The following is a 27,974-nucleotide window of genomic DNA, read 5'->3' as shown; positions in this document are numbered from 1 at the left end:
AGATGAATAAATTATTACATGAAGTGGGAGCGGCAACCACAAAGGCATAATCAACCCTTCTTTTTAGTTTGGGCCTCGGAACATCTAAAAGCATTTGGTGCTTTGACCTCAGTAATTAGATGAAGTATGAAGACCATTTAGAACTTTAAAAACCAATAATAATATCTCAAAAAGCTAAATCTGTCAGACAAGAAATTATTTGAGTGAGGCCAAAAAAATGGAGCGACATGATCAGGTTTATTTCTGTTCCTGTTAAAAGATGAGCAGCTAGATTCTGTATCAGCACAGATGAAACAACTTGAACATGTTGACAACATAAAGACAAACATAAAGAACTGTTCTCAAAGGAGAACAAATAGCACTAGACTAAATGGTCCAAATGAAATTAACAGGTGCTACTTTGCTTATGTTAAGCAAGAAACTGTCCAAGGGTTGAGTTCAGAGATAAGCATGCCGTTGTACCTAAACACCAAAAGGCTGATGTGCTGTTGGAGTCTGAGAAAGAGTCATTAAAATCCTTTGTTTGCAGGATTCATGATGGAGAAAAACTGTGTAAGTCCTTCCAGTGGTTGTGGTATTATTGTTGTTGATAAGTTGCATAAATACTTTATCAACTTTTAGATGTTAATCTTGTGTAAACAGGACAGTAAATTTTCTATATTTTGACATTGACTAGGTTCCAGACAGAAGGGTTAGTTTCATGTTTTTTTATTTTTAATGCATTCCTCAAACTGCAGAGTGTCATAATGGCAAATCAGGTTACTATATTGCAAGTAACAATTGTGGAGGCAGAGTTCAAGTTAAACTGGTTTACTGATAAACAGTAAAATGCAAAGGCATCGTCAGGGAATCCGGGTTCTGCTGGTCGGGGCAGTGAGGTTGGACAGGCAGGAGTCTTCTAGGTAGGTGATCCAGAGGGAAAGGTTAGTGCCTTCATTGGGTTCGTAGGTTCCAGGAAGCAGAAGGAGACTCTCGATTGGGGAAGCACAGTAAAGTGCCTTCAGCCAAATGCAAAGTCGGGCTCGGAACATGGACGGAGAGAAACCAGGACTGGGTCTTTGGAGTCCCTTTCCACTCTACAGAGAGGACAGCAAATGTGAGTAAGAAAGAAGTTCACAGAGAACGGGAGATAGAGCTTAGTCTCCTGGTTTGATTACCATTCAGGTGAGTCAACAATCTGATGCCTCCTTCAGGGTTCCTGCTGCTTAGGAAGTTCCTCTTGATAAACCATGATGTTCTTCAGCTGTGTGGCTGCACCTGCCTCTCGCACCCAGCAAGAGGAGATAAGAGAGAAGCCACACACACACACACACACACACACAGCACAATTCTGCACTTAGCTCTGAGGCATGACATCATCCCCCCCTTCACGGAAACCTCCTGGAGGTAGATGGGATGGAAGCTTCAGACTCAGAGATGAGGGATCTTCTGGACCATACCCGTCCCAGTCAACAAGGAACTTTATCCCACAACCTCTTTGACAGGAGTCCATGAGGGTTGAAGGGCACAGAGCTGGTCTGGACTGGCTTGATTTGAGAAACGTGAATGCTGGGGTGAACACGGAGGTGAGAAGGGAGCTTGAGACAGACAGAGGTAGGACTGATGATGGGTTTGACTTTGAATGGGCCAGGGAATCTGAGTGCCAGTTTTCTATAGTAAGCCTTCAGAGGAAAGTTCATAGAAGAAAACCAAACCTCCTGTCCAGGCGAGTAAATGGGAGACGGGATTCTCCTCTTGTCAGCGTAATGCTTATTTTGGTTGGATAAATGTTGGAGGGCTGTTCTGGTTTCATTCCAGATTCGATGACAACAGAGTATATGGTTACGAATGGAAGGCAGGACGATCTCTGGGACAGATAAGGGTAACAGTGATGGTTGATAACCTAAGGAGGATTGAAATGGAGACAGACCAGATGCTGCGAAGACATGAGATTTATGAGCATACTCAGCCCAAATGAGGTGATTCCAGGAAGAGGGATTATTGGCGAGACATCTGAGTGTGTTTTCCATTCCCTGGTTTAATCGTTCACACTGACTGTTAGTTTGTGGGTGAAAACTAGAAAGGTGTTTGGCCTGTGCACTGATGCTGAGCACAAATCCTTCCAGACTTGAGTAATGAACTGGGGTCCTCGATCAGACACGATCTCACTAGGGAGTCCATGGATCCTGAAAATATGGTTAATGAGCAGTTTGGCGGGAATGGCAGCAGATGAGAGTTGAGGGGGGCTATTAAATGGCAGGCTTTGGAGAAACGGTCAATGATGAAGAGTATGACTTTTTTATTGTTGAATAGTGGCAAACCTGTAGCAAAGTCTAGAGCGATGTGAAACCAAGGTTGCCTGGGGATGGAAAGAGGCTGTAACAGACAGGCAGGAGGTTTATGGGAGTTTTTGTTATGAGCACATGTGGAGCAGGCTGCCAAGTACTCTACCAAATCCTTATTTAGAGTTGGGCATCAGAAATAATGGCAGATGAAGGCAATGGTGTGATTGGAACCGGGGTAACCTGAGAACTTGAATAAGTGAGCCCAATTGATTATATGTGCTCTGATGGTGGATGGAACAAAGATACGTTCTGGAGGCCCTACTCCTGGATCTGGTTCCTGTTGCTGGGCTTGGCGAATGCGGTTCTCCAAGTCCCCTATGAGGGCCCCAGTGATGCAGGACTGAGGGATGATGGTTTCTCGTTCTTTTGGGGAGAAATGATGGGAGAGAGCATCTGGCTTGGTATTTTTGGAACCTGGGCAATAAGTGATGGAAAAGTTAAAACGTGAGAAAAACAATGACCAACAGGATTGTCGGGAATTAAGGCGTTCAGATGACTGGAAGTAGAAGAGGTTTTTATGATCGGTCCAGATGATGATGGGTATGGTCGTGCCCTCCAGCCAGTAACCCCATTCTTCCGGAGCCAGTTTTATGTCAAGGAGCTCTTGATCTCCAATGTGGTACTTTTTCTCTGAAGAAGAAAACGTTTCGAAAAAAATGCACAAGGGTGGAGCTTAACATCAGTGGACGACTTCGACCCCTGTGTCTGACGAGTCTACTTCCATGATGAACTGAACTTTGGGATCCAGGCGAAGCAATATGGAAGCAGAGGAGAACTTCTTCTTTTTATGTATGGAAGGCCTTCTTGGCTTCTACAGCCCAGGAATAGGTCCTCTTGGTGGAAGTGAGTGTTGTCAGAGGTGAGGCAGTAATGCTGAAGTCTCGTTTGAACCTGTGGTAGAGGTTTGCAAACCGAGAAAATCTTGGAGTTGTTTTCTGGTAGTAGGTGTTGTTGAAAATCAAGAGCACATTGCAGAAGCAAACCTAAGCATTTTTCCAATTCCCCTGAAAAAGATTCTGGAGTAGGTGGAGCTGGTTGGAGCTGCTGCTGCAGGAACGAAACTGGTAAGAGGAACAACAGATGGATTGCTTAATGTAGGAGGTAATATGGAACTGAGAGAGTGCAGCTGACAGGAGATCTTGGCCAAGATTTTTACTGTGGTAGTTTGTTGTTCATGAGTGACTGGAGGAGATGATCATGCTGCCTGAGCAAAATGCCCTGTTGAGTGAGGGCCATCCGTAATTGTGTCACAGAGTCTGATTGGTCAGATTGTTCTGTCATAATAGCAAACAAGGTGATTCCAGTGCGAACAACAATTGCGGAGGCAGAGTTCAAGTTGAACTAGTTTATTGACAAACAGGAAATGCAATGGGGTCGTCAGGGAATCTGGATTCTTTCGGCTGGTGCACTGAGGAAAAAGGTAAGGTAGTGTGTGATTAGAAATGTTTCAGGACAAGTCTTTAAGTCTTACTGTTAGGAAGAAGTGGAGTTTCCAGGGAAAGGGGAGTAATGCCATGGAGACTGAGTTTGACAGGTGAGGTTGTCGTGAGGTGGTAAATGTTCCTTTGGGTTTCCTTCCAGGTGGTGTATGAGAAGTTGGAGGGTGGACACGCAGGAGTCTTCCAGGCAGGTGATCCAGAAGAAAGGTTAGTGCCTTCTTTGGGTTCGCAGGTTCCAGGAAGCTAAAGGAGACTCTTCATTGGAGAGTCTTACAAAAAAAAATATGCAGAGCTGTGCACAGGTACAATGTAGATTTAGGCCTAACAGAAGATTTTAGTAACAGTAAATGAAACACCTAAATTAATCCTGTTGGTCTACATGCAAAACATTACATGTGTTGAAAACAGGGTACATCAAACAAAACACACTATCCCCACTATGAAATATGGGAGTGGCAGCATCATGTTATGGGCATGCATTTTTCAACATGGACAGGGAACCTGGCTGGAGTTAATCGGAAGATGGATGAAGCTAAATACAGGAAAGTCCTGAAGGGAAATCTGTCGTAAGCTACAAAAGTCCTGAGTCTAGGCTGGTAATTCACCTTCTAGCAGGACAAAAATTCTAAACATAAAGCCAGAGTTACAATGGATGATTTAGATCAAAGCATGTGTAACAATGCTGCGTTCCAAGTCCAAAACTAAATCCAATTGAAAATACCTGGCAGGACTTGAAAACAGATGCTCTACATCCAATCTGACTGAGCCTAAGCAATGGACAAAATGTCTGTCTCAGCAAGCTGGTAGACATACCCCAAATGTCTTGCAGCTGCAGTTGTAGCAAATGTGGTTCTACATAGTATTAATTACAGTATAATTTTTCTTCCACCTAACAATTATTAATTACTTGCTGATCTGTCAATGGCTCAACACAACTCACAATAATTTATTTAAAACTTACATTCTTGCAAAATACACAACAAGACAAAGCAAATGCTTTTGTGGCTTTGATATGAATACTTTAAAGGTATTTGCCCACTTTGATGTGAAACTTTGAAACAAGACTTTAATTTTGAACCAGTTTATTTTATTCTGATAAATTCCAGTCCAATTCCAGGAGCAGCAGCAGTATTTTTACTTCGTTTACTTCTGGTGAACCACTTTAATGTTCAGATATCACACCGTCTCCTAACACTGACGCTTTCTCTGCTCAATACTATTACAATCTGTGCTTTTTTCATTAATGTACTCTAAACCATTTCCTGGCCTCATGAGATTAAACATTTCTATCACAAGCAGTGAGACATAGAAAAACACGACTTTATTCATTGTAAACTTCAGAGAAGCGCCTCTTTTCTAAGTGCTTGAGTTAATGTTTACGTTTGCCTAAGCATGACAAGAAGTACTCCACATTTGAATTTATTTCCTTAAAAGAGGAATAGAGTGGGCTTGTGATGTGACAGCTGAGAGAGCAAAGTTAAAAGCACTACGGGCAAGCCGAGCTTTTCTAAGCCTGATCAAGGGATGGGTCAGGCTTCAACAGGAAAATAACTGTGCTACCAGTTCTGCCTTTCTGGATTTCTGACAAGATTTAAACTGGGTGAGAGTAGAATCCACCTGTATAGTAAGTTTGGCTATAGATTCTTGAGCTGAGGCTGTGGAATAACCACTTGACTTTGTATTGACTTTGTAGTGTAATTCTGAGGTACTTTATTAGCTTGGCTTTCCACTGAGTGTTACAAAACAGCTTGTGGAAATTTCCACAAGCTGGCATTACCTCATCCTGCTTACTGAGCTGCTGTGTATGCGGGGACATTTCTAGCAAGCATTTTAAAAGTCCAGATCAAATTGAATCTTTTAAGTCTAAACAAACATGACCATTTAAACCTTATTTATATCCTCACTGGCCACCGACAGTTTGTGGGAACACGAGGCTGTGTCTCTGACAGTCTGGTCTGCAGTACTGAAGCCCCACAGGGAACTTTGCTGGCACCTACACTGTAGACTTCTCCATCAACTCCCCAGGCTTCCATCCACCAAAATTCTCTGATGACTCTGCCATATTCAGCCTCATCACCATCACAGGTGAGAACAACCAAAGAGTAGAGATACAAAACTTTGTGGACACAATACCTTGTGGATTGGTGTCAGCGAAACCCCTTCCTGATCAATGTGGGGAAAACCACGGAGCTGGTGTTGGATTTCTGCAAGTGCAGACCCACCACACCAACACCAGCGAACATCCAGGGAACTAACATTGAGAAACTGGACTCTTATTTGGATGTTCACCTGAACAATAAACTGGACTGGAGTCACATCAATGCTCTTTATAGGAAGGGTCAGAGCCTTGCTCCTGCTAAGGAGACTAAGATCTTTTAGAGTGCAGGGGGTGTTTCTGAAGACCTTTCATGACTCTGTGGAGGCATCAGCCATCTTCTGTGGTGTAGTATGTTGGAGCAGCAGCTTATCTACAGCTGAGAGGAAACAGTTAGAGGCCAGCTGTGTCCTAGGATGTCCCCTGGACCCAGTGCAGGTGGTGGGAGGCAGAATAATATCAATGTTGGACAATATCTATTTGTATTTCCTGTTTTTATGTTTTTTACCTTTGTGGGAATCTGTATGCTCCTATTTGCCTTTTGTGTTGCTGCTGATATACCTGAAAGTCCCCACCAAGGGACAATAAATGTGGATATAAAGTATTTTATAACAGCCAACTAGAACTCATACACAGCTAGTAATATTCCCTAAAGGCTACATCTGGAAGTGGGATTGCTTGGCTCCACCTGCATGATGCAAATCTATTGTTCTCTGCAGATCTGGTGTCTGTTGAGGCCATTGGACTATAGAGCACCTATTGTGAAGTCAAGTTCACGAAACTGGATTGAGATTGAGCTTTGCGTTATGGTGCATTGCTGGAAGTAGCTATCAGAAGAAACGTTGATACATTGTGGATTCAGAGTTGGCATTAAGCCTGCATTTAGTGGATATTTGGGTTGCTCATCATTTTTACCATCTGCCCATTCTTATCATCATCAAAATCACTCACAGGACAGTTTCTCTTTCATTGGACCATTCTCTGTAAACCTGTAAGATGGTTTTGAATAAATATTTCAGATTTACCCATTTGCCACCAACAACTGCTCACTTACCCCCTTTGTTCTACGTACTGATGTTTGAACATCAGCAAGTAGATGTGGTGATTGCCATTAACAAGCAACTAAATAAGTGTACTTAATAAATTTAGTGAAAGGTGTGCTCTATAATAATCTCAAAGTGTAAATTATATTTGTTGCAACTTAGTAGTATGCAGGGTGCAAAATATACAAGACAGTTTTTACAGAATTTGAAAGCAGAACTATCATGTACAATAAAGGTATATGTTCTGATAAGCTGAACTCCCAGCTATATAATTTCCCAGAAGTTAACCTGTTATTATAAGTCTGTCTACCATCACACACACAGCAGATTACAAAGAATAATATCTAGTCTTAACAGTTCCCTGAGCATGCACCACACATTAAACTTTTTTAAGTGTTGTCTGGAAAGAAAATGTAAAAACTGCCAGAAAAACAAATCCATAATGTTAAAAGCTGTTCAGCTTTTTATCTATTTATTTATTTTACCGTTAAGATTTTATGTTTGAGGTATTTTGTCAATAGCTTGAGACATTTGAACAATTCGATTGAAAACTGCATGGCAATCTGTTGGTATTACGAATCAGAAACAGGCGGACCCAAGATTCAGCCAGACACAGTACTGAAAGTTTAAAAGGTTTATTCAGCCACAGGAAAACGTCACTCAGGTAAAACTCCACACAACTTCCGGGAATCACTGGGGCAGAAAGAGGGATTAGTGACTTGTAGTTTCTCCAGATATTGCAGGGATCAGAAAAAGTCACTAACCTGCTTTTGTCTTGAGAAGAACTTGAAACCCAGAGGGGAAACCTCGGTGGGTGGCAGGCAGTGATCTCCACAGCGCAGGTAAGAGGTGACTTCAGGTTGAATAATCCAAGGGCAAGGCTGGTTTAACGATCGGAACAAGAGACGTCAGGCAAGGAGCAGGCAGAGGCATAGACCAGATGCAAGAAACAGGGTCGAAAACCAAAATCCAAATAGTCCGACAGAGAGCAGGGAGAGGCATAAATCCAAAAAACAAGGCAAGGTCAAGAAACAACGATCAGATATGAAGGAACGCTGGATATCTACTCACACGATGGCTTTCAAAAATCTGGCACCGTCTGCTTGTCAGAGTCAGTATATATCAGGAAAACACAGGTGCTTGGCATTCCACAGATTGCACTGCACTGCAGCAGCCACCAGGTGCATCTCATCTGCTGATTGCAGCCAGGGAGACAGGGTAGAGCAGACGTGCCAGAATCAGTAATGTGCTAATTTAACCTTAACCTTAAGAACTAAATTAAGTTCACAAAGGTTAAATACAATTAATTCAATTTCAGAGTTCAACAAATACATGAACAGACACTAGTTCGTGTTCATTTATAAAGTTTTTCTTATATAATGTTTAAAAGTAGATATGTTGCTCATGTAGTCCACCAGTTAGTATACTGATTATGTCATTAAATGTGCTTTGTTTTCTCCTTATGTCTTTGCTCACATAAACTATATTTTATTATGATACAATTCCCAACACGGCATCTCTCATTTACATTTTTTATGCTTTTGCTATCAAAAAACAAAATGTGTGAGATTTTGACTGAAAAACAGACCAATTAGACTAGTAACTTGTAACTGTTTTCATTTGTGACCCTCTTATTACCATCCCATCAGTGCAGACGGGATTTGAGATGAGTTTTTAGTTTAAATTGTTATTAACAACGTGTTCATGCATAAGACTGTACACTGAAATGCAGTATATCAACATACTTTCCACCACACCTCTGTAGAATGTTATTAGGATGTGACAGTGACCATCCTGTTTAGTATCACTCTTGCCAGGGCAGCATGCCACACTTGGAGACCCCTGGAATGCAGGGCCTTCCTCTGATATGGAGGTTTTGTTTACCCAGGAGAAGATACCTCTTCTTTTCTCAAGGACTTCACATCATGCTGACCCTCTTTAGATATCTGATGCTCAAGGACTGTTTTATCTCGTTGTCTCCTGTGTGTTGTGAATTACATTTTCAGCAGTTAAAGAGCTATAAAAGGTTAGTAACTCCCTGTCTAGAGCAGAGCAGGCAAACTAAGACCCTGGTTTGACTCTATTCTCTGTCCATTCTCAATTATTGCGAGAACAAATTAAAGTGCCACTGTGATTGATTTTCACCAATCTTCTTTGTTAACTGAATTTATTGAGGTACCTTTTTATTTTTAAATTTACAGATGCTAGTAGGAGCATCAGTTTGTTTCCTCTACACCAGGCCAATCTCTGTTTGACTTTTTCTCTGTACAATGGTTCATCCAATGTTCCATGAATGAGTCCCACTTCTGTTGTATCATTAACAAATTTCAATTCATTTCAATTCAGTTCATTGATATAGTGCCAATTCACAACACGTCGTCTCAAGGCACTTCACAAAGTCAGGTACATACATTCCAGTTAATCCTAACCATTGAATAGTGCAGTCAAATTCAGTTATTTATTCAAATTGGATAAAAAGTTTTTCTGTCTAAGGAAACCCAGCAGATTGCATCCAGTCAGTGACTTGCAGCATTCCCTTCTCCCCGATGAGCATGTAGAAACAGTGGACAGTCACTGGCATTGACTTTGCAGCAATCCCTCATACTGAGCATGCATGTGGCGACAGCGGAGAGGAAAAACTCCCTTTTAACAGGAAGAAACCTCTAGCAGAACCAGGCTCAGTGTGAGCGGCCATCTGCCACGACTGACTGGGGGTTTGAGAGAACAGAGCAGAGACACAAAAAGAATACAGAAGAACTGATCCAGGAGTACTTTCTATGGGAAGGAAAAGTAAATCTTAATGGATGTAGCTCCTTTAGCCGTTTCATCTAGAAAGAAGGAACAGATAAACTCTGAGCCAGTTTTCAAGGTTAGAGTCTGAAAGAGAGCACATATAATTAGTCACAGCAAAAGCTCAGTCAGTAGCTATGTTTAGGAGAGAGAAAGGGTTAAACACTGAAAGACAGGGCCAAGTGGATCATCGGTAGAGGGTGAGCATTAAGTTGTTGCCAGCAGAAGCTTGGACGATGTCCCCCTTCAGAAAGGTAGACACAGAGTCAGGCCTGGTGTAGCTTCTAGGAAGAGAAAAGAGAGAACATAAAGTTAAAAGCTGAAACAACAGCAAATAATGCAAGTTGTTTGAGAATGCAGCGAAGAGAGTGAAAGTGGTTATTATGTCCTCCAGCAGTCTAAGCCAATAGAAGCATAATTAAAGAGATACCTCAGGATAACCCAAGCCACTATAACTACAGGTCCTTCTCAAAATATTAGCATATTGTGATAAAGTTCATTATTTTCCATAATGTCATGATGAAAATTTAACATTCATATATTTTAGATTCATTGCACACTAACTGAAATATTTCAGGTCTTTTATTGTCTTAATACGGATGATTTTGGCATACAGCTCATGAAAACCCAAAATTCCTATCTCACAAAATTAGCATATTTCATCCGACCAATAAAAGAAAAGTGTTTTTAATACAAAAAACGTCAACCTTCAAATAATCATGTACAGTTATGCACTCAATACTTGGTCGGGAATCCTTTTGCAGAAATGACTGCTTCAATGCGGCGTGGCATGGAGGCAATCAGCCTGTGGCACTGCTGAGGTCTTATGGAGGCCCAGGATGCTTCGATAGCAGCCTTTAGCTCATCCAGAGTGTTGGGTCTTGAGTCTCTCAACGTTCTCTTCACAATATCCCACAGATTCTCTATGGGGTTCAGGTCAGGAGAGTTGGCAGGCCAATTGAGCACAGTGATACCATGGTCAGTAAACCATTTACCAGTGGTTTTGGCACTGTGAGCAGGTGCCAGGTCGTGCTGAAAAATGAAATCTTCATCTCCATAAAGCTTTTCAGCAGATGGAAGCATGAAGTGCTCCAAAATCTCCTGATAGCTAGCTGCATTGACCCTGCCCTTGATAAAACACAGTGGACCAACACCAGCAGCTGACACGGCACCCCAGACCATCACTGACTGTGGGTACTTGACACTGGACTTCTGGCATTTTGCCATTTCCTTCTCCCCAGTCTTCCTCCAGACTCTGGCACCTTGATTTCCGAATGACATGCAGAATTTGCTTTCATCCGAAAAAAGTACTTTGGACCACTGAGCAACAGTCCAGTGCTGCTTCTCTGTAGCCCAGGTCTGGGGAATGCGGCACCTGTAGCCCATTTCCTGCACATGCCTGTGCACGGTGGCTCTGGATGTTTCTACTCCAGACTCAGTCCACTGCTTCCGCAGGTCCCCCAAGGTCTGGAATTGGCCCTTCTCCACAATCTTCCTCAGGGTCCGGTCACCTCTTCTCGTTGTGCAGCGTTTTCTGCCACACTTTTTCCTTCCCACAGACTTCCCACTGAGGTGCCTTGATACAGCACTCTGGGAACAGTCTATTCGTTCAGAAATTTCTTTCTGTGTCTTACCCTCTTGCTTGAGGGTGTCAATAGTGGCCTTCTGGACAGCAGTCAGGTCGGCAGTCTTACCCATGATTGGGGTTTTGAGTGATGAACCAGGCTGGGAGTTTTAAAGGCCTCAGGAATCTTTTGCAGGTGTTTAGAGTTAACTCGTTGATTCAGATGATTAGGTTCATAGCTCATTTAGAGACCCTTTTAATGATATGCTAATTTTGTGAGATAGGAATTTTGGGTTTTCATGAGCTGTATGCCAAAATCATCCGTATTAAGACAATACAAGACCTGAAATATTTCAGTTAGTGTGCAATGAATCTAAAATATATGAATGTTAAATTTTCATCATGACATTATGGAAAATAATGAACTTTATCACAATATGCTAATATTTTGAGAAGGACCTGTATAAGCTTTATCAAAAAGGAAAGTTTTAAGCCTAGCCTTAAAAGTAGACAGGGTGTCTGCCTCACGGACTAAAACTGGGAGCTTGTTCCACAGGAGAGGAGCCTGATAACTAAAGGATCTGCCTCCCATTCTACTTCTAGAGACTCTAGGAACCACCAGTAAATCTGCAGTCTGAGAACAAAGTGCTCTGTTAGCAACATATGGACAAATCAGATCTCTGATGTACGATGAAGCTAGATTATTAAGGGCTTTATATGTGAGGAGGATAATTTTAAATTCTATTCTGGATTTAACAGGGAGCAAATGGAGGGAAGTTAAAATAGGAGAAATATGATCTTTCTTTTTAAATTTTCATCAGAACTCTTGCTGCAGCATTTTGAATCAGCTGAAGGCTTTTAACTGCATTTTGTGGACATCCTGATAGTAAAGAATTACAATAGTCCAGTCTTGAAGTAACAAATGCGTGGACTAGTTCTTCAGCGTCCCTCCTGGACAGGATATTTCTAATTTTGGCAATGTTCCAGAGGTGAAAGAAGGAAATCCTAGAAACCTGTTTAATATGGGATTAAATGACATGTCCTGGTCAAAAATAACACCAAGGTTTTTTACTTTATTACCGGAGGTAAATTTAATGCCATCCAGGTTAAATGATTGACTAAGCAGTTTCTTTTTTAAAGACTCTGGTCCAAAGACAACAACTTCTGTCTTGTCTGAATTTAGAAGCAGAAATTTAAAGTCATCCAAGTTTTTATGTCTTCAAGACATGCTTGTAGTCTATCTAACTGGTTGGGCTCATCAGGATTTATGGATAAGTAAAGCTGAGTATCATCAGCATAACAGTGAAAATTTATCTCATGCTGCCTGATTTGACCTATTGGAAGCATATATATAGTAAAGAGAATTGGCCCAAGTACTGAACCCTGTGGTACTCCACAATTAACCCTGGAGTTTAAAGATGATTTATCATTTACATGAACAAACTGGAATCTGTCAGACAGATAAGATTTAAACTAGCCTAGCGCTGTTCCCCTGATCCCTACAGCATATTCCAGCCTTTTTAAGAGAATATTGTGATCAACTGTATCAAATGCAACACTGAGATCTAACAGAACCAGAACAGACACAAGTCCATTATCTGAGGCCATAAGAATATCATTAGTGACTTTCAGCAGAGCTGTTTCAGTGCTATGATGAGCTCTGAAACCTGACTGAAACTCTTCAAACAGGTCATTGCTGTGTAAATGCTCATACATTTGATTAGCAACTATTTTCTCAAGAATTTTAGATAAGAATGGAAGATTAGATATAAGTCTGTAATTTTTCAAGTCATCTCGATCAAGCGAAGGTTTCTTAAGTAAAGGTTTAATTACAGCTAACTTAAAAGCCTGTGGTACATATCCATTTACTAAAGATAGATTAATCATATCTAAAAGGGGGCTGGTAATCAGAGGCAACGCTTCCTTAAATAATTTGGTTGGAATTGGGTCTAACATACAAGTTGAAAGTTTAGATGAAGCTAATATTTCTGATAACTCAGGAAGCTTCACAGGATCAAAACAGTCCAAACACAAATCAGGTTCTGCAGTTATTTCCAATGTTGTCTCACTTGCTGAAGATGAAGTAATCATCTTCGGGAGTAGGTCAAAGATTTTCTTTTTAATAGAATCAATTTTATTTAAGAAGAATCCCATAAAGTCATGGCTGCTAAGAGCTAAGGGAATGGATGGCTCAACAGAGCTATGACTCTGTGTAAGTTTAACAACTGTACTAAAGAGAAACCGAGGATTATTCTTGTTCTCGTCTATTAATGATGAGAAATAAGCTGTTCTAGTGTCTTTTTATACAACAGTAGGCTATTTTTCCAGATTAAGTAGGAATCCTCTAGGTGTGTATAGCGCCATTTTCTCTCCAATTTTCTAACATTGTGCTTTAAAGTATGCAGCTCTGAATTAAACCAAGGAGCCTGCCTCCTATGAATGATTACCTTCTATTTCAAGGGGGCTGCATTGTCTAATGCATCACGCAATGATGAAGTAACACTATGAACAAGAGAATCAATTTGTGAAGGGGAAGAAACAAAATTATTGCCCTCCACTGTGTTTTTCTGTGATAATGAAGAAATTAAAAGTGGAACAGATTCTTTAAAGGTTATTACAGTATTGCCTGATAATGATCTACTATAATGACATTTTCTTTCAGGTGTGGAGTACTCGGTTAAATTAAACTCAAAAGTTATTAAAAAATGGTGAGACAGGACAGGGTTATGAGAAAATATTGTTATGTCTTTACACTCTATGCCATGTGTCAGCACAAGGTCCAGAGAATGAAGACAAAGGTGGGTAGGTTTGTTAATGTTTTGTGCAAAGCCAATTGAGTCCAAGATAGCATTAAACGCTATATTTAGGCTATCACTTTCAACATGAATGTTAAAATCCCCCACAACCTGAATGAGGACAGGATCATGGAGACAACGGGCATAGAGCAGGCAGCAAACAGGGTAGTTAAAAGGAGGAACCAGCGGTAAACAATGAAAACCAGAGAGTATAAGTACTGAGGGAAGTGCAGAATGGACCAATGAACTGAGGAAGCTAATCAAGGATATAATCGGGTGCGGCTGGTGGAAGAGGGAACACAGGCAACTGAAGGAGGGTGGTAAATTAACTCTAATGAGCGAGGAATTTAGGGGAATTACAAAACATCTAAGACAGGGGTGCTCACACTTTTTCAGCATGTGAGCTACTTATAAAACAACCAAGTCAAAATGATCAACCTACCCACTACAAAAATCCAAAACATATAACTATTTTCAAATTTATTAAGGATTCTTTGTATGTACAATGTATGTTGATGTACCTTGCATTACTGAATAAGCCAATATTGCACAACAAACATAATAAATAATTATTAAAATGTTTTGTAATTACCTGAGTTTACTTTTATGACTTGCACTGAATTGAATCAGCCAGGGATGCATAGTCCGGACCGTAGCTGCTGACAGCCAGCCTCAAGCACATTTCCAACTGTTCATCAGTCATGGTGGAACGGCATTTGGACTTAATGATCTTCATGTAGGAAAAGGCTGACTCACATAAATAAATGGAGCCAAATAATGCAGTCAAGGAGGTAGCACATTTCCTCATGTTGGGGTACTTTTCCTCTGTGAGAAAGTTCCAGAACTGTCCATGAGCTCTTGACTTCAGCTCAATGTCAGTTTCTAGAGTCAAAATCTCATCTTCCACTCCAGAAGAGTTCAAGTGAAACTGCAATGTTTGATGTGAGTGAATCAACCTCAGCATTATCCTGAAAAGGATAGCACATGAATGTAGCGACTGGCTCGAGCAAAGAAAAGTCTTGAAAGCATTTGTCAAACTCTGACAGACAATTGTTAATCTACTTCAAGTAGTGTGCCCTGTCAAGCTGCTCACGGGCCTTCCCTTGCGTCTCCAGCTCTGACGCCAGGTTCTGGGAATTTTCCAAATCATGGCGCGGCAGCTTTGAGGCTAAATGTTGCATCAGGTCAAAATTCAGTTGTCATTTGAATGGTTGCCCTGTATGTCAATCAAGTGACGGGATGTTTGATAGGCTGACAAATATTTTTTTTAACGTCACGATGCGATCGACCAGTACTGCCTCGATCGCGATCGACATAATGAGCACCCCTGATCTAAGAGGACAGAAATAAGTAAACAATGGAATCAACTAAAGAACATTATTAGAAAGATACAGATCTACAAGGAAATACCAAATAAAACATCTAACTCAGGAATCCCAGGATGAAATCTAAACATAAAAGTGAAATCTAATAATTCAGAATGAACTGAAACACAGCAAGTGAGAACATGGCAGTGCAGAGAAAGTTAACAGAACTTAAACTCAAAACCCCAAAGACAGGCAGATTGTGACAGTTGGAGCTAGAAGGATTATCAAATCAGTTGCTGTTGATATGAAAAGGTATGTTATGAGAAGAATCCTGTGATAATAACAATGAACTCTGATCATGTTTGCACAACTTTAAAGCAGATAGTATGATTGTGACTGTTACTTTTATTGTTCAAGCTATTTTTTATTCTGTGGGTTCCATGATAGTCAATAAAAGTTGTTAGAAAATGTGACTGTACTTGTGCGTTGTTGTGAGACTTTCAGGCAAAAGATCTATGATGCGTTTTTAATATTTTTTTATCCTCAATTTTATCAACACTCATGTCACCTCTTCCTAGTTGAAGCATACAGACAACTTTTCTGCTTCAAAATCTCTCTAGATTGAGTTCCTGGTCCTTTGTTCTCTTCAGCTCACACCACAGCTTTCTATAGGATTCATATCTAGGGACTGGACCAGCCATGGAGGAAGGTTGACTTGGTCTCTGATGAATCATTTCTGTATTGATTTGGTCATTTGTTTTGTATTTTTATCCTGCTGATAGACCCAGTGATTACCTCTTTTTAGTATTCTGGCAGACATCACCACATCATTCTTGAACAGCTCCTGGTTATTCAGAGAGCTCATTATATTGATTACTAATGAGGTTTCTAGGTTCTTTGGAAGCAAAGCAGGCCCATAGCATCACAGATATTCTTTGATTCTTAACAGTGCATATGAGGGGCTTTTCCACATATTTATCCCTTGTTTTATACAAGAGCCAGTCTTAGGCTATGTTCACACTGCAGGTAAACATGGCCCAGATCTGCCCATATAATAATAATAATAATAATAATTGATACTTTATTGATCCCCGAGGGGAAATTAGACCCTCTGCATTTAACCCATCCCTTATAGGGAGCAGTGGGCTGCCGTTGTGCGGCGCCCGGGGATATGTTAACCTTATCTGATTTACCTTTGGTCTGAAAAACCCCAACCCCTTGTTTTCAAATCAGACACAGAAAACATTCATATGTAGGCCTAAATCAGATGCATATCTGATGTTTTTTTAAGCAACCTCATCGTAATCATAGCACATTTCATCCAACTTTTACACATGTGCAACAGGTCACAGGAAACAGCAAGATAAAATGCATTCCAATGGACAAACAGGAATGGCAGACACTGTTGATGGAGCCATTCCTAATTCTGTTGCTTTGAAATTTTAGACTTGACACCTCATGTCTTCCTCTGCGTATATGAATCATTTTAGGGCCATAGTCTGTTCCCACTGGAGTTAGATGCTGGTCAAATTTAAGCTATAATGTCAACAACCATGAACAAAAATTGGATCTCAGCAAAAAAACAAATTGGAACATTAAGATCCTGTTAACACGACAATGTTTTCTGGTTTAAATGGAAAGTTTAGTTCCACTGTTTGTTTACACGACAACGGTGCACATTTTCTCTGAAAGTGGCACAATTTGAAAGTGGGTTCAAGTGTGTAATAGTTTAAAAATGTCCCGGTCTCAGTATAACAAAGATATCAACAATAACAATGGCGGATTGCAGAGAAGTTACTCGGGCTCTACTCTTTTGAATATAACAATGGCTCTCCAACTAAGTGCTCATTTTCTCCCCCATTTTTTACTCAGAAGGTGTTTGTGCATGTTATTGAGTTTGTAAGAACATAACGCCTACTAGAGGCGTGGTGGGGGAGTTACACCATCTTCACGTCTCTACTGTTGCCGTGTGAACAGAGATTGTAATTAAAACATTGTTGTGTAGATGTGTAAATGAAACAGAAGAAAAAAATCTATATTTAATTGTTGTCATGTAAACAGGAACTAAGACCTGCAATTTGAACACAGCCTTATCTCACTGGACCAAAATTCCAGTTAAAGTGCTGGGATGCATTGACCAAGCTCCACACATTTATGGTTATGATGTTCAGAAAGAAAATTTCTATTTTACTCTCTTAAATAAATGAGCAGAAATTAAAGGTTGGACCACAAAAACCCTGATCTGATTATGCCACTGCTTCAAAAGATGAATGTATTTGAAGGTTTTTTTACTCATCTTTATCATGGGTGTCAGGGTATTATAGTTTTTTTAATAAAGATGAGTCAGGGATCAGTGGAAAGTTCTTCTCTGCCTTTTTCCAGATAAGAGATTTTGATTATTAGCAATTATATAATGACCCTGCAACTGAAATATTCATAGAAATTATTAACTTTTTATCTATTCCATCCAACAATGTTAATTATTGAAGTCCTGACACAACAATCAGGAACAAATAACTAGCCACAATTCTTATTTTTTAACGGATTTTTTCCCAAAGTTATCCCTTCATATTTGAGCAACGATGAAAATTCAAGCATCTTCCATGTCTTATTATTCTGCCTAATATATCTTGGATAGGTGCCATCCTGTTTGGTGCACTTGCACACACTTACACTGGAACTCCACGAAAATTAGACGCCACTTTCTGCACACCTGCATCCAATTACACTGTGAGCATCTTATCAATCTTAACTACGGCGTCTCATCAGCGCTTCTGTACTTTAAATGTCTCTGCTGGGAACTTCCTGCTGAACCAATGGGGCAGAGCCAAATTACCCACTCACTCACAGAGAAAAAAAAACTCATGTAAGTTACTGAACTGCACTCTAAGATAAGAGGAAGGAAACGTTGATTTTGATTTATAGCGCAAAGAGCAGTTAAACGCTTCGGAACTATCTTCTGTAGGCTGTGTAGCATTTAATTATAATGAAAGGTTTCCATTTCCTGCAATTTTTTCATTCAATCAGTTTCTTTATGTGTTGTTCTTTTAATTTATAATTCAAACATTTGTGTTATCTTTCAAGATTAGGATTTTAAAAACATGGGGGAAAATTACACTTTGGCTTTGCTAAAAATGTTTATATTTATCATGTGCAGCACATCCTGCTGTCAGCATTTAGTATTCTCATGGACTGTTTTTGTTTGTTAAAACTAACTTACATCCCAAATATTATTGCTGCATAAACTTAGTAGATAATAATGCATTGCATTATTATCTGCTTTTTTATTTAGAACTGATTAAATCTGATTTAAAGTACAGGTCCTTCTCAAAATATTAGCATATTGTGATAAAGTTCATTATTTTCCATAATGTCATGATGAAAATTTAACATTCATATATTTTAGATTCATTGCACACTAACTGAAATATTTCAGGTCTTTTATTGTCTTAATACGGATGATTTTGGCATACAGCTCATGAAAACCCAAAATTCCTATGTCACAAAATTAGCATATCATTAAAAGGGTCTCTAAATGAGCTATGAACCTAATCATCTGAATCAACGAGTTAACTCTAAACACCTGCAAAAGATTCCTGAGGCCTTTAAAACTCCCAGCCTGGTTCATCACTCAAAACCCCAATCATGGGTAAGACTGCCGACCTGACTGCTGTTCAGAAGGCCACTATTGACTCCCTCAAGCAAGAGGGTAAGACACAGAAAGAAATTTCTGAACGAATAGGCTGTTCCCAGAGTGCTGTATCAAGGCACCTCAGTGGGAAGTCTGTGGGAAGGAAAAAGTGTGGCAGAAAACGCTGCACAACGAGAAGAGGTGGCCGGACCCTGAGGAAGATTGTGGAGAAGGGCCGATTCCAGACCTTGGGGGACCTGCAGAAGCAGTGGACTGAGTCTGGAGTAGAAACATCCAGAGCTACCGTGCACAGGCGTGTGCAGGAAATGGGCTACAGGTGCCGCATTCCCCAGGTCAAGCCACTTTTGAACCAGAAACAGCGGCAGAAGCGCCTGACCTGGGCTACAGAGAAGCAGCACTGGACTGTTGCTCAGTGGTCCAAAGTACTTTTTTCGGATGAAAGCAAATTCTGCATGTCATTCGGAAATCAAGGTGCCAGAGTCTGGAGGAAGACTGGGGAGAAGGAAATGCCAAAATGCCAGAAGTCCAGTGTCAAGTACCCACAGTCAGTGATGGTCTGGGGTGCCGTGTCAGCTGCTGGTGTTGGTCCACTGTGTTTTATCAAGGGCAGGGTCAATGCAGCTAGCTATCAGGAGATTTTGGAGCACATCATGCTTCCATCTGCTGGAAAGTTTTATGGAGATGAAGATTTCATTTTTCAGCATGACCTGGCACCTGCTCACAGTGCCAAAACCACTGGTAAATGGTTTACTGACCATGGTATCACTGTGCTCAATTGGCCTGCCAACTCTCCTGACCTGAACCCCATAGAGAATCTGTGGGATATTGTGAAGAGAACGTTGAGAGACTCAAGACCCAACACTCTGGATGAGCTAAAGGCCGCTATCGAAGCATCCTGGGCCTCCATAAGACCTCAGCAGTGCCACAGGCTGATTGCCTCCATGCCACGCCGCATTGAAGCAGTCATTTCTGCCAAAGGATTCCCGACCAAGTATTGAGTGCATAACTGTACATGATTATTTGAAGGTTGACGTTTTTTGTATTAAAAACACTTTTCTTTTTTTGGTTGGATGAAATATGCTAATTTTGTGAGATAGGAATTTTGGGTTTTCATGAGCTGTATGCCAAAATCATCCGTATTAAGACAATAAAAGACCTGAAATATTTCAGTTAGTGTGCAATGAATCTAAAATATATGAATGTTAAATTTTCATCATGGCATTATGGAAAATAATGAACCTTATCACAATATGCTAATATTTTGAGAAGGACCTGTATTTATAAGAATTAGGGGACTTTTATTCTGTGTGATAACTGTGTTTGTCTTTTAAAAAATAACAAATTGATGTGGGATGGTTTGTAAAGTAGTAGTAAATACACTTCAAAGCTGAGGTGACTGGATATGCCAGCCTGGTTGTAGGGCACAAACTACTAACTAGATGTGACTGAAGAAAGGAAAAGATCAGAACCTAACCCTCCCTATTAAATTAACCCTGAGGTAAAGCAAGATGTCTTTAACATTTAAAGCTTTTCTTTACAAGCAGAACTTACAAGCAGAACACACCCATGTTGTAACATGGGTCTGGCATCATCGTGCTGCGGGAAAGCTTTTTTTAGCAGAGCTTTTCTTTAGCAGTGTAAGCTGGTAAAAACCTATAAGATCTTTCACAACTTTCAACCACCTCTTTATGCTTCAGAGAACATTTCTTCCCCTGATGCCCTACATCTGGACTGATGTCCCATGTCCAGTCCTCAAGAGCTACTATTCTGTAGCTTTTGGATGCATGCCATTTTCTCATAAGCATTTCAGTCATTAAGCTCTGCAGAGGCCTTTCATTTGATTCAGGTGTGTTGGAGAAGGGATGTACTTAAAAGTTGCAGGATGGTAGCTCTCAAGGACTAGACTTGGGAACCCCTGCCCTAACATAACCTGCACATGGTTCTCTACCTGTTCTACATGGGTCCTGGCTTGTAAATAGATGCTGCCTCAAGGGTTATACAAAGTGTTTCTGCAAAGCTAAAACTTTCACATTTTGAATAAAGAAGTTTGCTGAGTCCACAATGCCTTAATATTTAAGTCAAAAATCTATTTATTATAGCATTTTTCTTATCTGTCATGAAATATCATTTTTCCCTTCAGGTTTTTTGTCAACTTCCCATCTGCAAAGCAGTATTTCAGCCAGTTCCAAGATATGGAGGATCCTGAGGAGATGGAGCAAAGCAGTCAACTGAGGCAGCATGCTTGCAGGGTGATGAACGCCATCAATACTGTGGTGGAGAACCTCAATGACCCAGAGAAGGTCTCTTCAGTGCTGGCTCTGGTGGGAAAGGCCCATGCCATCAAACACAAAGTGGAACCCATATACTTTAAGGTAGAAATGGAAAAAAGAAAGCATTTTGTTTTACAAATTGATGGTCAAATATTTTAGTTTTACAAGTTTCCTTCATTCAATTTTAAATGATAAATTTTAATTTATTGAATTTAATTTTAATATGCCACTAGTTTAACTAGTGTAGAATATGAAGATAAAGTGCCACATTTTCCTTTATGTTTTTAGAGGTAAAAAAAAGAAAAAAAGGACCTAATTCAAGCTCTTTTTGTCCTCTGTGCTATACTTGTAAATTACTGCAGTGCAGTAAATGATCCAGAAGGTCAGCGGTACGAGGCATAAAGACGGTTCTCAGACGTTTGTTCCAAAACGAAATGTTCTTTAAAGAGTTTTTCTCACAGGCCATGGTGTTATGCAGCCATGTAACAGCCTCCAGCTGAACAAAGATTGGACAATTATGAGAAAATGTGTGGGCCTGACATTACAGTAATATACTGTATACCTGCTAGACACTGACAATTGTGGAGAAAAGTACAAAAGAGCTTTAAAATTATCCTTTTTTTAGGAATGAAATGCTGATTATGAAGATATAAAGAGTTACTCTACAAAAAACCTGAACTTTAAAATCCTCACACTTTCAGCATGCTCCTTATAAATAAAAAGGATTAGATTAAAACATGTCAGACCTAATATTTCATTTATATAAGATGGTTTTTATCACTTTCAAAATGAAACCCAATATACTTCCCTCTCCACCTGACTGAAGAAATAAACCTTCAGGTCATGATACTGTAGATAAATTATGAATGCAGCTGCGATTAGAGCATATTTTTAGAGCATTTATTTTTGTTGAAGGTTGTATTGATCCATTTGTAAATAAATAATTGTAGAAATTCTGTAACCGAAATCTGAGAGGGCACATAACTCACTGAAGCTCATCAAGGCTTGTTTGTGTTGTACAAAGGTTAGGAAACCCTCCCCAGGCATTAGTATGACTGCAGAGATTTAGAAATAGTGATCAGAAATATAACAATGGTCAAAACTCTTCATTAACAGCTGTTATTATCCACCAAGCTGCATACAAGAATCACTCCTTCAGAATTACCATTTGAGTCCATTCAGTTATTGTGATGAGCCAAGGTTGGTCTACAGTCTAAATGTGGATACAATCAAACACACTGCAAATCAGATATGTGAGGCTTTATTAAAGGATATATAATTGTTCTCTTCTTTTCTTGATAATTGATTAGGATCATGGCATGGGGCTTCAAATCCTGGCCTGGGGTCTTTCTGCGTGGAATTTGCATGTTCACCCCGTGGATGCATGGGTTCTTTCTGGGTACTACGGCTTCCTCCCACAGTCTAAAAACATGACTGTTAGGTTAATTGGTCTCTCTAAAATGCCCTTAGGAATGAATGGGTTTGTGTATTACTGTTTGTCCGGTTTGTCTCTGTGCCGCCCTGCAATGGACTGATGACCTGTCCAGGGTGTACTCCGCCTCTCGCCCGTAGACCACTGGAGATGGGCACCAGCTCCTAGCTGTGCAGAATGGCAACATTCTATATTCTGATTTTTTCTGTAACCACTGTATAAATGTAAGCTATTTTTTTCTATCCAAATGTAATATATTTTACATTCTGTACCACCCAGATCCTGAGTGGAGTGATCCTGGAGGTCCTGTCTGAAGACTTCCCGGATTTTTTCACAGCTGAGGTGCAGCTGGTGTGGACCAAACTGATGGGGGCACTGTACTGGCATGTGACGGGGGCCTACACTGAAGTTGGTTGGCTCCAGGTCTCCAGCTCGGCAGTGTGAAAAATCAGGAAAGAAGATGGTATAAATTTTGTTGAAGAAAAAAATAGTTACATTTGTGAAAGATTGGGAGTTTAATTTCACAGACATGGATCAGATTAACGCAGTAATCCGTTCAACATTCTTCCACACTTTGGTTGCATTTTGGTGCTGAGCTTTTGTTGCTATGCTGCAGAGGTCAGTTGGACACCTAGCGATGTAACTAGACATCACCTTACTTTTCTTAGCTTATGTAAGTGGTGTTTTGGTACATGCGTTTTAGTGAAAAGGCTGTTGTTTTTAGTACTTACCATCCAGTTCTTCTACAGGTAATTCCCGTTGCTTCAGAATCATATGAATCCTCACTCCGTGTGTCGCATGAGTGCTTTCTTATTAAAGAACTGCCACGTGTTTAGGCAAGCAACTGTGAAAGCTTTCCGATTTCATTTATTTCTGTGGTGGTCAATCTTAGCTGTATCTCAAGGTCTGTAAAGCTTTAGCTAAGAACAAATGTAGTTAAACATGAAAACAGACACATAACTTAAGAATGTGAGCATGTGAGCAAAGGAAGATCTTTCATTTTAGGCAGACTTATCGTCTCAAAGGAAGTTAAAATTAAAAGGTAAACGGACATGATGATATTTTGGCATTGTAAAATATCAATTTTATATGTTATAGTCAACTCTAAAAACATAAAAGATGAACAGTCCTTTAATTCAATCCTCTTTTTTGGTGACTTGTAACCTTCAACAACACTTGATGTCTTGTTATTTATTCTTGGTAGCAATGGAAGAGGTAGATATGTTGGATGGGTTGGATAGATTTGATAAGTATTCTATCAATCCACACAAAGTAAACCCACACATTTTGTACACTAGTCTACGCAACTATTGCACTCCTGTATGATGCTGGAATCCTTCCTCTGAATTTACCCTGTTTTCTAATTTATGATGTAATAGAGGGGTTCCTGAACATTTCAACCTGCCACCCCCAAAATAACAGTGACAGGGACTGGTGACCCCCTAAAAATACATTTAATTATTTCCCTGTATACAGAGTGAAATAATTAAATGTATTTTTGAATGAATTTATTTTTTCAATGACATTTAATTATTTTAATGTCATCATTTAAAAGTGTGTTTAATGTTTTAACTGAACATTACTTAACTGTGCATTTCAGAATTTTAATAATATATTTAATTATTCAATAATGTATTCAATAAATAAATGGTACATTTATTTATTTCATTGTACCCTTATTTATTTAATGGGACATTCACATTTATTTCATTATATATTTATGTAATTTTGTCCCCTTTGGCCCTCCATACCCCTCAGGGGTCATATCATGGTGATTCTGAAAATCATCTGGAGTCTCCTCACTGCTTGTCTTGCGACCCCCACTTTGGGATCCAATGATGTGATGCATGTAGCAGCTGTAAAGAGAGGGTTCCTGTACATGCAATTAGTGTGTGCAGGAACCCTAAGAGTTACTTTACAGATATATTTCATTTTTTCCTGATTTTAAAAAGCATGAAATACTTTCAGAAGTATAAAAACCAAACCTTGATTTACAATGTACTAAGTTGAAACAATGTTGAGCAAATGTGCTTTTTATCATTTCAGGTTTGCAAAACTGAGGGCCCGAGACAATAGTTTATAGAAATGGGTTACGGGGTGAAAAAAAAAAAAAATGCCACACCTGTTTCATGCATAAACTTTAGACCTACAGTGTTTCTCAACTCCAAGTGCATCTGCCTCAGGTGTAATGTAACGATACCGTTACAGCGCCACATCATGGCCTAGCATAATGACTTTAACGTTTAGGCTATTTAGTGCATTTTCATGTGAATGAAGACATTTACAGAATCAATGTAATGTTTAAGGAGATGGATTAGATTTTTAATGATAGGCTCTAGGAAATTTGTATCAATAATGGTTCCCTTACTAGAAGAAAGATGACATATCAAAGTGAGTTTGTGGAATAGTAAAGAGATCTTAAAAAAAAGTGGATTGGAAGACTAACAGCCAGTCAGATAGACCTCATTTTAAGCCATGTTAGCACTAGTACGGAGCCTGCGAGGGGATATGGGGGAATTTTTTTTCTTTTGCGTCCCTATGCGATACTTTTGCCTTCACTCGCAATACTTTTGCGTTCGGTCACAAAAGTTGTTAATCACCTTGAGAAAGCTGTGCATTTTGGAACAGCAGCACATTTCACAAACTGCTCACAAAACAAACAGCACTGATATGGCATTGATACGGAATATTTGTCATATGCAGGTTAACACGCAGTGAACAATACGATTAAATGCTTAGGATAAGAAGAACCGTTCAAATCACTATAAAAACAAAAGTGGCGTGCAAAAATAGTACACATCATGCAGCAGTAATAAGCAAATAAAGTGTCACAGATGTGGTTTCGTGCAGTATTATTGTCCTGAGTTCAGTAGTTTGTTTGACAGCTTGTGGATAATAACTGTCTTTAAGTCTGATTGAAGATCCTTTTATTTAAGGCCGATTTCAAAATAACACAATAAATCTCAAAAATGGGTTTCCCACAAAGTATTGCGAGATAACACAAAGACTATTGCGTGAGAACGCAAAAAGTATTGCGAGTGAACGCAAAAGTATTGCGTGGGAACGCAAAAGTTTTGCGAGCGAAAGCAAAAATATTGCTTGGGGACCCAAAAAAAAATAATTCCCCCATGTCCCCTTGCGGGCTCCGTACACTAGAAAACAACTCAAGTTGAAAATATTTTTATCTGTGACATACAATGCTATATTAGTGGAAAAATAAATGTCTACACTTTCACAGAGAGCTATCGTTAAATTTGTCACTATTTGCTTAGCTGAGCAACGTTCGTGTTCTCAACCTGCCTGATGAGGTGTGACCCAATCATCCAGGATATTAAAAAACATCTGGAACCCTCTTTAATGGTGTTGTACAATTGACAGCTTGTGCAAAAATCCAAAAGATAATTCATTTTTTGCAGGCTTGGAGCGGACTGACGAGTTGGAGCTGATTATGTGAACTGATGCAACCGACTGCTTTGACTAACCAACTTCGTGTCACAAAGGCTGAGAAAACAGTGACAAACTTAACAGTCTCTTGTGAAGGTGTAGATATTAAATATCTGCTATGGTGCTGTATCCCACAGCAATTGAGGTCCCAGGTACACCATATCTTTTTTTAAACAGGTATTTTTTTCCTACATGGCCTGTGGGTTTCCAATCTAAAACTCTGTAATGCACTCTTTACTCTTTTCTTTCAGTCATTCACTTATTCAGCTTACGTTTAAGAATTGTATGAAACAAAGTCAGGACAAAGTCAGAATAACCAGTAAAAAAACGGCTTCAATATTGTGGTTTCTAGCACAGAAAGTCAGATTGGCCAAATGCAAGTGAACACTAATGTTATTTTTTTTCCTAAACTTTATTTGGCTTTGAACAAGCTTGAGTAAAGATTTTTGTCATGAAGAAATGCAGAGTAGAACATCTCAGTTTTCCAAAATACCAAATTAGTTTGAGCAATGACAAAGGCTTTAGAAATTCCTAAAAATTGGCTAAAACAAGGGGTCTATGTGACTAGCCCCCACACCACTCTTAGGATTTCTCACTTTTCTACAAACGTACAGCGAGAAGACATCGGTCTACTACAGTAACTAGCACTAATAATAACAAATCACCTAAAAAAGTCCAGACTATCATTTAAATGGCACATGGCTATAGTTGCTAAGCTACTGTTGTACAGAACTAAGTTTACTAGAATATAAATAGATGTTTCTATATTGAAATGTTTCGGAATGTTGCTAACTGCTAGGCTTATTTCTGGAAAAATCCAAGAGAAGCATCTTTGAAGCGACACATGTAAATAAATCTTATGACACTAAAACACTGAAGAAATGTTTAGGCATTTAAGCTATAAGAGTGGGCTGTTAGTGGTTGAAGCCCCAGCTTCGGGACCATGGACTTGCTGACTGTTAATTGTCTCCAACTGCAGTCTTTCCTAATGTTAAGGGGACGATCACCGCTTTCTATTTCTCTATTAAATGGCTTGTTTAACTTTACCGGAGTGTTCTTTGTGTACAGCGGGCACATGTGGAAACTCTCCTGGCTTTGTTTACAGCTCACTGACATGCAGACGTACTGTTGTGTTGAAGAAGGCTGTGCTTTGCTGTGTTGAGTGTTTTTAACAGAAACAATGCTTTTTTTTGTCTCACTTGTCCTTTCACAAAACTGCTGCCAAGATTGTGAAAGTGAGAGAGACCTTCAGCGATACGAAGAATTAGCAGTCACACACATAACGTAACACAAACCTACACTCTATAGGCTTTCCTAAGTGTTAATATTTATATTACAGTCAGATAGTTTATCACCTGAATAGCAAATGTGGCTTTAAAGTTTGCATTACAAGGCCTTAGAAGTCCATTTAAGAGGTCAATGTAAAACAGGCCCACTACCAATCTGTAACTTCAGATTTCTGGCCTGTTTTTCTCATAAAGTGATATCCAAATACATGAAAATACGCAAGCTGTCCCTTCTAACTTGCTTTACCTTCGTTACCTTCAACCTGCTCTGTATCAGTAACCATCTGTGAATCATGCCCAACTCAATTCCCAAACAAAGCAAGCAAATCTATTTAGGATGGACATTTGATCCAATCTCCCGTTTGCATCTGCTCTGGTGACGTCCCACATCTCCCATCTGACTCCTGTCAGCATCAGCATCTGGCATTAATAAGACACTAATGAGTCTCCTCTCTTCCTCGTTGGGTCATTTATCTCTTGTAACTTCCTATTGTCTCTGCAGCGACTGTATGGCCAAGGGTAAAAACAATTAT

The 27,974-nt window shown here is 39.7% G+C and overlaps 1 protein-coding gene across 1 annotated transcript in view; it reads left to right on the top strand.

Annotated features, from left to right (window-relative positions):
• The window catches only part of cygb2 (cytoglobin 2), a 41,604-nt gene extending 16,218 nt beyond the window's left edge, over positions 1 to 25,386 (top strand). Inside the window, exons 2-3 of the mRNA XM_047366163.1 lie at positions 21,150 to 21,381; positions 22,991 to 25,386. Coding sequence (XP_047222119.1) covers positions 21,150 to 21,381; positions 22,991 to 23,155 — 397 coding nt within the window. The 3' untranslated portion in view covers positions 23,156 to 25,386. The remainder of the gene's footprint in view (positions 1 to 21,149; positions 21,382 to 22,990) is intronic.
• Positions 25,387 to 27,974: the final 2,588 nt, after the last annotated feature.

This window comes from Girardinichthys multiradiatus, chromosome 5 (genome assembly GCF_021462225.1).
Source record: "Girardinichthys multiradiatus isolate DD_20200921_A chromosome 5, DD_fGirMul_XY1, whole genome shotgun sequence".
Classification (NCBI taxonomy): Eukaryota; Metazoa; Chordata; class Actinopteri; order Cyprinodontiformes; family Goodeidae; genus Girardinichthys; species Girardinichthys multiradiatus.
The sequence above is the reverse complement of the archived record's forward strand: the minus strand, read 5'-3'. Positions and strand labels throughout refer to the sequence as shown.